The 10,959-nt window shown below is 47.6% G+C and overlaps 1 protein-coding gene across 1 annotated transcript in view; it reads right to left on the bottom strand.

Annotated features, from left to right (window-relative positions):
* LOC104078450 (inositol hexakisphosphate and diphosphoinositol-pentakisphosphate kinase 2-like) overlaps positions 1–6,379 on the bottom strand; it is a 45,385-nt gene extending 39,006 nt beyond the window's left edge. The window contains exons 1-8 of the mRNA XM_009580096.1: positions 6,233–6,379; positions 4,459–4,654; positions 4,281–4,371; positions 3,185–3,270; positions 2,796–2,950; positions 1,688–1,789; positions 1,240–1,401; positions 94–215 (exon numbers count right to left, since the gene is read on the bottom strand). Of these exons, the coding sequence (XP_009578391.1) occupies positions 94–215; positions 1,240–1,401; positions 1,688–1,789; positions 2,796–2,950; positions 3,185–3,270; positions 4,281–4,371; positions 4,459–4,654; positions 6,233–6,379 (1,061 nt within the window). The remainder of the gene's footprint in view (positions 1–93; positions 216–1,239; positions 1,402–1,687; positions 1,790–2,795; positions 2,951–3,184; positions 3,271–4,280; positions 4,372–4,458; positions 4,655–6,232) is intronic.
* Positions 6,380–10,959: the final 4,580 nt, after the last annotated feature.

Below are 10,959 nucleotides of genomic sequence, written 5' to 3' on the forward strand. Positions count from 1 at the left end.
GCAGACTTCTCTGACATACTGATCAGGACTCCACATTCATTTTACTTTGCTATGAGTTACCTTACCTGCTATCAGAACTTGAATTTTACATACCCGAGGATTTTGGCACAGTCATCGTAATACTTCATAGAGTTCTTCACAAAACTGAAGCCGTTTACATCGCAGACAAAAGAGTGGCCATTTGCCCGCAGGAGGTCAAACCCACACACAGTTTGCTGCATGAGGAAGCAGAGGACACAGGACTCAGGCTCGCTGTGAGGGAGTGCAGCAAGGGGACAGCAGCTGCCCAGCCAAGCGGGGCGCACACACAGACCCAGCCAGCGTACACTGCCCAGTTCAGCTGCACTGGTGCTGCAGCCATCCTCCACTCTATGCCTACCTCAGGAGCCTTGAAGAAGTGTGAAAATACAGCCACTAACCAGCAGTAACAGACCCTTTAGAGGAACCTTTACACCCTCACAGCTGTAGCAAACCCCCAACCCACGAACCCCTGGATTAAGCCGTCAGGGCCACCCCCCTACCTCCCAGAGCTCTAAAGACTTAAGACAGAGCAGCTCCTGGCTCTCCTGCTCTTGCCTCTAAATCCAACTGTTTTGAACCAGACTGACAAGTACAGACAATAAGTGGTGCAGGCAAAGACATCCATCACTATGTGGAAAAGGCTGCAAGGTAGAACAAGCGCACAGCTGTATGAGCACAACTGCATGTGTTGCAAATTGCAGCAAGTAGCCAAGAACAAGTAGCCAAGTGCTTCTTCTGCTGACATTGCTGAACATGTCAGGTAACCACACCTAGACTCACACACTCACTCTACCAACCTGTAAAATGGAACACAAATGTGCACTAAAGCCAAGTCAAAAATAGAACAAAAAAAAAAAAACAGAAGACGACGACCAAGCTTTCCACACAAACACAGCAAGGAAACAGTAAAGGCAGGACAGCAGCACGCTCAGAATCTGATATTAAATGCTTAGATGTACGCTGGACACCAAGCCACTTGCCAGCACAGAGGGCATTTGCCGCAGGCCCTCCTGCCTCCCCAGTCATCTCTGACCAGCAAACTGCCAGTGCCAGCAGGACCAGCTGCACCCAGCCAGCAGAGACAGCAACTGGCATCAGGCATGGAAGATGCCACACCAGAGACACACTGGAGTAACAGAGCTCAAGCTTTAACACTGACCGAGATCTGAATCAGACATTCGTGGAGTATCCTGCTTGCATAGAAGAGAAAACACAGACCTTAAAGGCTACACAGACTTTCCGGGCAACTAGTTTCTCCATGGCAGTCAGCATGACTGGGTAACGAATTTCTTTCCCTTCACTGTCCCGTTCAACCTTCCCATCCAAAGCAGGGGATTTGCGAGCCTCTGCATGGGCATAGTCCGGCCCAACAGTGTACACCTGGGAAGAGAAATAGTTACACCCGACATAACCACTTAGACTAACTGCAGCTTCCAGAAGGTATTTCTACTGCAGACACAGAGAGAAGAAGATCAGATGGTCTCACGCATTCCTCCTATGATGACCTACAGAACATCCGCTCCCCGCTTTGGGATCCAAGCTGCACAGTCAGTACCTCACGGCTTTAAAAAACACTCCAGAATCTAAGCAGGACTAAGTAGGACTGCCCAACCTTCAGCCATTCCAGGCCTGGAGAAGGAAGGAGCTATTCCAGGCTTTTCCTCACCTTTACATCAGTGCCATCTGTAGGCATGAACTCCTCATAAATGTACGAGCCTGTCTTCCTCACACTGCTCTCTGGGGAGTACACGCTACTCCGGCTGCCAATCTGAAAGCACAGAATAAACACCTCAGGGAAAAGCATGGGGCTCCTTTTCTTAGATGGAAGAACAAAAAGCGTAAGTTTCATCCTGCATGTAGAGAATTAGGGGAAGGCCTCTCAGAACCCCCAGCTATTACAGCACACGTATTTATGGAGGACAAAAGAGACTCCAAAACGCAGACAGTAGGTATGTCCTTTTCCAGGCTTTGAAGAGGAGAAAAGTTATTATAGACCATTAGGTTGACTCCAATCACTGCAAGGATATGCAACAAAAAACAGTGGACAAAGACCTAGAAAGTAAGAAGCCTAGCTAATAAGCAAATAAATGATGACAGGTGATAATCAGACCAATTTAACCTCCTTCTAGGACAGCTGACTGATCTTATGGACAGCGGATGATGTTGTTTTCATTTTTAGTAAGGCTTTGGATACAACCTCAAGCAGCATGCCTGTATGTTAGCTAAGGAAACAATCATTTTAAGATTATTAATGGCAGATGCGTAACTGATTGGAAAAAAGATATATCACAGCTATTAACTGTTCGCTGGCAAAGTGGAGGAAGTAAGGGCAGATTCCCTGTGGAATCTAGGAATAAATACTGCATTTATCACATTTGCAAGCTACATCAAGCTGAGAAGAGCAACAATGATGTTAGAGGACAGGAACATAAGATTTAAAAAAAAAAAAAAAAATCATCTTGATAAACTGAGGAAGCGATCCGGAAAAAACAGCATGCAATTCAATAAGGGACACAGTTCTCCATGACTGCTAGACAGGACACAGGTCAAACAGAGGATGGGGAAGGCGAAGTCAGCACTACCACTAAAATATGTACTTCTGCAATTCCCAGGTAGATGGGGTTGAACTAAAAGCTCTAAGAAGGCCTAGATTTCCCCAACACAAAACCTTCCTTTCCCCTTCACCTGCCCCAACATGCCCTCCTGAAGCCACATGGGTCTCAAAGCCACAGATCTGTTGCTTCCAACACCAAAACTGAAGTCCCCCTCCTCACCTTCCGAAACAGCCGCTGGCTGCCCCCACCTGCTGACGTCGGGTAGTAAATATACACATTATGGTCTTCAGCACTGACTGGCTTCTCTACAAATGGCTTTGGGAAAACAGCTCCATTTACCTCCACGTGGTCCTCTCCTTCCACCAAGTTGCACTCTGAAGACAAAAGCACAGCAGCAGCATGTTAGGAAAAGCAGAGACAGCGCTAGTGCAGAGCCAAAGGCCTTCAGTCCTGGCCAGTCAGCCAGTTTTGCTGTTGGGACCTTTATCTGCAAGAAACAAGGCGTTGAATCAGGCCTCTTCAAGCTGATTATCTGTACCTGTTCTCTGCAGAATATCTTAAATAGTACAGTATGTGAAAATGGCTTGCAGAAGAGCCTGGACACTGACCTTCTGGTCTATCAGGGTCTCGATTGAGCACAGCATAGCGGGGCAAGTCTATTCCCTCTTCTTGAAGGATCCGATACACTTCACGCCTGTAGACGACAGGAACAGTGTCAGAAGAGCCTAGAAGGTCCTCAGTTCATGCCAAGGAAAAGTCTTCACTCCCACTGACGAAGAACAAAGTCAAATGAACACAAAAAAGCCTCAAGACAGAATGCAAATACTTCTCAGCACACGCTCTCCAGATAAGACCTACAGGCTATGGGGCATGCCTCAGTCCTACTCTGGACAGGGATGTGCCAGAGTAAATCTCTACCTGGCCTAAACATGGATGTTCATTTACTAGCACATGCCCAATCCACAGCAACACACCCAGCACGTGCCACCTACCCAGATCTGCCCTCTCAAAGGGTGCCCTGTCACGCTAAGCTGCCCAACGCCCAGGTCAGGCAGATGCAGCAGAGCCTCTTTTCATCCTGTGTCAGGGGGGAAACCGCAATTCTTTCACTAGAGTTACACCTTGGGGTGCCTGTCAGCACCCACAGGAACACCGCTCACAACCCAAAGACACGGCAGGAGGTTTGGGGTCTGGTATGAGCCCTACACATACACAGCCAAAGCAGTCTGGCTGTATGCATTGAAGTATGTGACTGCTGGTGGCCTCTACCAAGAGCTGACTGAGAAGCCTCTTTAAGAGTCTGATCAACATACTCTCCTCAGAATCTGACCTGGCCTTGCTCCCAACTTCTGTCCCAGAACCCCATCCCACTACTTGGCTCTCCTACTCAGAGACTAGTCTTTTTGTCTTAGTCGTGGCAGTCTCGTTCTGTGAGACCTCTTCCACTTCCTACTTCATGTAGCCATTCCTTACAAGACATTTGCACCAGAAAACAAAACATGCCAAGTCTCAATGGTTTTACCCCCAAATCTATTCCCCTCCATGTTTTGGAGAAACAACCCCTAAAAGCCACTACTAAGGTCCCCTTCCTCCCCATCTCACTCATTTGCTTCTGGCCAGGAAGACGAAGTTTGCACAGCGTGCTGAGGAGAGGAATCAGACAAAGGAACAGGGAAGGGGCTTTAGTGCATCACAGACACCTACCTGTCCTGGATATAATACTGCATATCAAGGTCATTAATCAGAAATGGCTTGCACAGCTTGGCATAAGCAACCGCTTTATCCAGGGGGAATCCTGAAATACAGGGAGTCAGGGGAAGAATGAGTGGAAGCTCCCTTGCCCAGATCTCAAGTAGGCTAAGGCCTGCCACAGACTTTTTACCTTTGGAGTGGAACGATATTAGGCAGTCACAAGAGGGCCAATTCTCCACCGGTTCATTCAGAATAACATCTTCCCCCATAATCACCACCGTGATATACTCAAACTTGCACAGACGCTCCAGAATCTGTGTCATGGGCTTTGACTTGGACTTTTTGGTCATGGCACAGATTCCAACCACAATCTGCCGTTCAGGTGGCTAAGGGAAGACAGAGATCAGTTTAGTACAGGGTCAACTACTTTACTGAATTTAAACTGTAACAGTGTAGAGATGCAGAACAAGCCAGGGATTTTCTTCCAATCTTATGCACTCACAGCTCTTGCTAGACTTGAACCCATACACACTTCCAGCTCCCACTAGAGTCCACTGGGGGACATCATTAAGGAGCAGCCCAAAACAACCGCTTCTTTGCCAGGTAGCATGTACCTCCTCCTTTTACTGGGCACTAATGCTAAGGTCAAAAATAAATATCTGGCACCTGAACAAGCAGCAGGGACTGGAATCCCACATCATGTTCTCTGGCCCATAACTCACCAAGACAGTTGGTGGACTTAGGCAGGCTCAGAGAAGAGCCGCAAATGTTTTATAGCAAAAAAGTCCAGGAGCTCAATCTGTCTGTCTTATCTGAGAGAAAATGAAGGGGAGATTACAACAGTAAGTAGCTATGAGTAGAAAAGAAATAGTACCAAGTGCTCTTCCATACATCTGACAAAGGTGCAACAAGATCCAGTGGGGTGAAGTTAAGCTGAGTAAGTCAAGAGAGAAGGTGTGCATTCAAAAAGCATTGGTAACCGTAACAGAGGAACAGGCTAAGGTCTGTGGTGGACTTTCCGTCACCATCTAGAAACCCCAGACTGGATGTTTTCCTCACAGATTAATTCTGGCCCAAGCAAGATTAAATGCAGTGAGATCATCTGAAGTGATACACACAGGACTGTGGGTTACCCAAGCACAAACAATTGTGGCTTCAAACTGTAAACTGAGACTTTAAAGTTACTGCACTGACTTGCAAAGCCAAGGTTCCACAGCAAAAACAACATCTGGGAAGTGAAAGGATTTCCAAATCCTTCGCCATACCTGATAAATAGCTCCTCACTGAGCATCAAGGTACGCAACACTGCGTGGGTTTGAGGGAAGCCCATGTGGGCTCCTAGGTCAACAACCCACTTGCAATGGAGACTCAGGGTACAGAGGCAATGGAAATGACCACTGCACTGGCGTATGGTCCCAGCAATTCGCACAGCCAGCAGCAATGTCCCTGCAGCATCCAAGTTCCATGTGCAGAACAGCAAATGTAACATTTAATATAACACTGAATAGAGGCCAAAAGCAGTTAGAATCTGGAGATCATTCTCCTTTCTGCATCCTGTTCCTGGAGGTTACAGAAAAGAATAAATGCTTCCTTTCTGCAGACACACCTTTGCCCTTTTCACAGTTCCCAGTGTTTTCCTCAAAAATTTCCCTGGTGAAACAGAAAGGTTTGCAGGAGTGTCAGGCTTAAGTTTCTAGGACAAAGAAATACGCTATTGTACCTGAAAAAGACCTGTAAGCGAAAAGCTAGGGTTTACTGCAGCATGAGGCAGTATGGCAGCATGACAATGCAATACGTCCTGTCAGAAATGACACTGTCGTTCCCCACGGTTGTGCTGCACAGCCTGGTGCCACGTCCCCTGAAGTCCCGACTGCCTGTGGCCTCAGCAGCAACCACGCGAACCCTGGCTGAGACCCAGGAATTCTGCACAGATGCTCCAACCCAGAATGCCGGGACGTCCTTACCGACTCCTCCTCTTCATCATCTTCAAAGAAATCAGTTTCGTCTGTCTTCATGTTTGATCCCAGAAAGTCTGTCTCATCATCCCTGGAACCAACAACAAACCTGGGAGTGGAGTTCTCTCCCTCACTGGAGGTCGTCAGGGACGACATTGCAGCTTCGGTGGCCGACCATCCCGCTCTGGAATCACAGCATGCAAAAAGGGATAGAGAAGGTCAGATGCAGGGCGAGCCAGGGGCCCGCTGCACTACTGGAAGCGGGTGATGGTGGGGAGGGCAGGGAACTGATCTGGCATGAGTGAGCCCAGGGACGTGCTGCCCTGCACAAGGAGGGAGCAGGAAGAGACCCCCGGGGTGGGAGGGGATCCAGGATTCAGGATCGTTTTAGATAGGCAGCTCTATTGTGCAATTAACCCCTTTGCACCTACTGGAAAAGGGACAGTGTCACCGCCAGTGCTGAAATCATGTAAACCTTACAATGATGCATGCTCCAAGCTGCCGTCTAAATCATGGAAGGGGACAGTGGACACTCTCGCAGGCTTGTACACCCAAAGACGTCAACTGAGACTCCAGAAGTTAGGATGAAGCTTAGGACAGTGACATTCCAATCGCCAATTTTCATCCTTTCAGCTCAAGAAGACCTACAGTAACAGAGAGACTAGTTTGAGAGGCGCATCGGTTTGCGGGGAGGAGCGAAAAGGAAGAAGTGACAACTCTTTGGCAGAGGAAGCATCAGCAACAGTTTGGGTTGCAGGTCAGGGCTTCTGGGTTTGCACGCTGGCTCTGATTTACTCTGTGACCATGGAAGCCGATTATTGGGGATACAAGCTATGCCTTATAAATGCAGGAAAGGAGTGTGTCTTGCACTGTCACCTACAATAGCAGCACTATCTGCTGCAGAAGAGACAGAGTTTGAATACACAGTACGCATGACCTGTACACACCAAGGACACAGCTGTTCACCTCTGACCTTAGCTGCACATACATAAATGTCAAGTGGTTGCCCTTTACTGTGTTTTCCCCAACTATAAAGTGGTGAAAAGCATTCCTCCCGTGTAAGTAAGTGCAACCTTGAGAAGAGGACGTTGTGAACACCTCATGTTATTAAGTACTTCCTAAAAATAGACATGAGACACTCTCTACCACTGCTTCTCATGCTCTCACATGATTTCCAGCGTTCCCCAGACTGAGAGTTACTGTATGTCCTCCTCTTTTGAGCACGCTTTCCCTTACAGCCAGTACACCACAGGAGACTATATTGCCACATAGAGCTGTCAGTTCCCAGTCCTCTGGCAGCTCTTCTTCACAGAGCAGAAGAGGCACACCCAAATGCTATCGGTGGGCTGCCAGCACAGTTTCATGGTAGGTGAGAATCCCCTCACCAGGAACAACGGAGGGAGATTGCCTTAATCCATTTGAGCAGGGTGGGAATGGGCAAAAGAAACAAACACACAGAGCAATCCAGCTGCTTGTGAAATCCCCTTGGAAATACGGGTAAAAATAAAGCATGCCTCCACACAGAGAGGCTGTGTGTGCTCCCAGAAAGGACAGGAGATGTAACAGGTAAGCGCTCAGAGAAAGTGCTGGAGCAGAATCGCAGCAGACAAGGTCCCAAACCCATGCTACCAGGCACTGGTTCGACAGCAAGCCCATCGGTTATCACGCCGGATCTACTGGGGAGCCGACACCAACCCAACAGAAACCAGAGAGGTGACACAGCAAGCCCGCACCTACCACACCAAGGACGATCTCGTCTGCCTGACTCCCAGCTCACGCCGGTCTTCCACTTGTGCACCAAGCCCAGTGCTGCCTGCTCCCACAGAAACCTTGAGGCAGAGTGCACACCCAGCACAGAAGGGTCCTGATCAGCAAGAGTTAAAGCTGTAATTCAACACTAGTGCTCTCTGCTGGTGGGAGCAACAGCGCTGGCAGACCAGGCTATACAGGCATTTTACTGTGTGCTCCATATAGCCCTATATTTCCACACGAGGACAAGGGTAGGATTCCCGACATGCTCAGGAACCATTTTCATTTCTGTGCCCTTCTGCCTCAGCACGCCAGCGCAGAACGAGACCTTAGCAAGTACCCTATCAGCTTGATGGCTGATGATTTAATGAAGTAAACCATGCAAGAAGAGGAGGAGGGTTGTTTTCTCCAATCCCTTACTCTCCCCTCCCTCCTGGAAAAAACAGATCAAGCAGCAGGAAAACCTTTGCCCTAAGCAACGAGTTCTCTACATTCCTGCTCCTATCCCAAAAAAAAGCCTCTGCCTTCTCTGTTGCTATTTCTTGAGGCCATGACACACCATACTTGAACCAGCTAAAAACCTAGAGCCTCACTGAAGCCGACGGCAACTGATGCATCAGACATCCCCTTGGTGTTAAGAGGGAAAGCCTCATGATCTCAGGTTGTTTCCGGTGTGGGGAAAGGGAGAGGGTATAACCAAAACCTTTTTCAAGTTTCTCTTTAAAGTAGATCCCTTATCTGACTAGATTTATACCAAGAGAGACTACAGATTCTTGATGAAACAGAACTTTTAGCTACAGGCATAACTAAGGCATCTAAAACTCAGACAGACTGCTGCTCTTGAAGGGAAACAGGCAAGTGGAGCTCTATTCTGGTATCAAAGGCTGATAACATGGGGTTTTGCCACCACACCTGAATCAGCTCTAGTGCTGGGCTATCAAAGAGTTTGTATGCCAGGAGGGTGGCAACTTCCCTTACAGAAATGGTACCAGCAAGGTTCCTGTACAGCGCTCAGCCCACAACACCACCACACCGTTACTTCTTTTCTTCAAACCTAGAGCTATGAGAGGCGCTGACAGTATGCGATGCTGATGGTTCTGCATCATTCTCATTGCTTCCTGAGCTAACTGCTCCTAGAGGTCATACATTCAGACCAGTCCCCATTTGCTGAGAGTACTACAGGTCTCACCTTTCACTAATCACAACAAGAAAATTAAGTGTTGAGTGAACGCCGCTGGCTGTACTGTCCAAGAGAGACAAAAGCATTAACACGGCTCTGGCACACACACAAGAAAGGTAAAGATGGTTCTGGCTTTGAGTACGGAATATTTAGGCTTGCTAGTCCCATCAGAGATAACACGAGGAAGCACACACCAGCCGCTACAGCTAAAGACATTCTTGCACTCTCTTTCAAGAAAGGCAGCTATGATCTGCTACACAATCATACCAAAGGTTACTAACAGCAATCAGAACCTGCTGACACACAACCTGAAACTGAGATGTAGAGCTTGCCCCCAAGTTTCCTGAGACTAATTCAGCTCCCCAGACTACCCTGCATTAGTGATAAGAAATGAGATAGTAAGTTGTTTTCCGGTTCCCCAGCAGATCATTCTGGCGCTGTTCAGATAAAGATGTTCACAAAGAGACTTATTCTTTGTGTCCCACTTCTGAGGTACCAGAAATTTAAGAGAGAAGAAGGTATGATCAGGTCTTGTATTAATTTTGTACTCAGTGTGGCATTAACCACTAGAGTGGGTTTGGATGCTGGTTTTTTGTTTCATTTTGGTTTTTAAACAAAGCCTGTTATAGATGCAGATGCACGATTTGAAAGGGCAATCCCTGCAGTGGAGGGCTGAAGGACAAGGACTGCAGCAACCAAACAAGGCTGATCACATCACTGGTGGCAGCAGCCACAGGTGGTAGAAGAAGCAGCTATGGGAGCAGACACCAGGCCTGCACACCCCAGGGATCCTGGCGGAAGCATTAGGCTGGGGGTCCGAGGAGTACAGGATACCACTGCATGCAGACAGGCTGCAAGGATGATTTAGCTTATAGACGCACAGCCTGATTTACTCCAGGTCAAGTATCTGCAGGATGGTAACCTTCAAGAATACACATAGCTGGCATTTTAAAATACTAATGCTGGCAATGTCTTGTTGAACTACCTGAAACTGCTGTGGGCAGTAAAAACAACCAACCAACCCAAAAAACCAAAAAAAACCCAACCCCGAAAGTTTAGCCCTTTATCAGTGAAGTACCTTTGCCCAGAGAGTTACTCCTACAAGGGCTATTTGTATTAAGGTTAATTACATACTTACATACAAAAGGTGAAAGCTGTACTCTTATCATAGACACTTAATTGCTTCAGAAGAAAAAGAACACCTATTCCAGAGTTAATAATTAAAAGCTATTTGGACTTGGTGTATCAAAGAAAGCTCTCCATGTTCTATTAACATAGAAGTTCAATGCGTTCACAGCCAGGAAGCTCAAGTCAAGCTCCTAAACGTACAGTTCTGCCTGTTTGAGCAGCACTTTCGGTAACTCCAAATCTATCAACATTTTCAAACCCAGACAGAGCATAGCAACGGTGGAAACATTTCATGTTTCCTGACCAGGACCTCCTTCTGCTAGACAATGCCGTTTGCAAATTTAGCAAAAACTTCTTGGCTTATCACTTCTACATCTGAGCAAGTGTTATGTTGCTCACATAGCAACTGCAGCAGTAAGATCAATTCTTGCCCTAGGAGATTGTTTTTAATGAGTTTTTTTAATGAGATTTATGAGATTGTTAAGCGTGAAACTTCACAGCATCAGAATTTCTCTGAGACTGTAACAGTTAATGAAGGTTTATTAACGCACAAACCGCTGCTGCTCTACCCTTCCCTCACACCCCGGGAGCGATGCCCACACAAACCCCAACCCGTCCGGCTCGGGCGCTCCCCGGGAGGCGGGAGGCCGGGGGCAGAGGCGCGGCGGGGCAGCGGCCC

Source organism: Fulmarus glacialis, unplaced genomic scaffold, assembly GCF_000690835.1.
Source record: "Fulmarus glacialis isolate BGI_N327 unplaced genomic scaffold, ASM69083v1 scaffold6836, whole genome shotgun sequence".
Lineage (NCBI taxonomy): Eukaryota > Metazoa > Chordata > Aves > Procellariiformes > Procellariidae > Fulmarus > Fulmarus glacialis.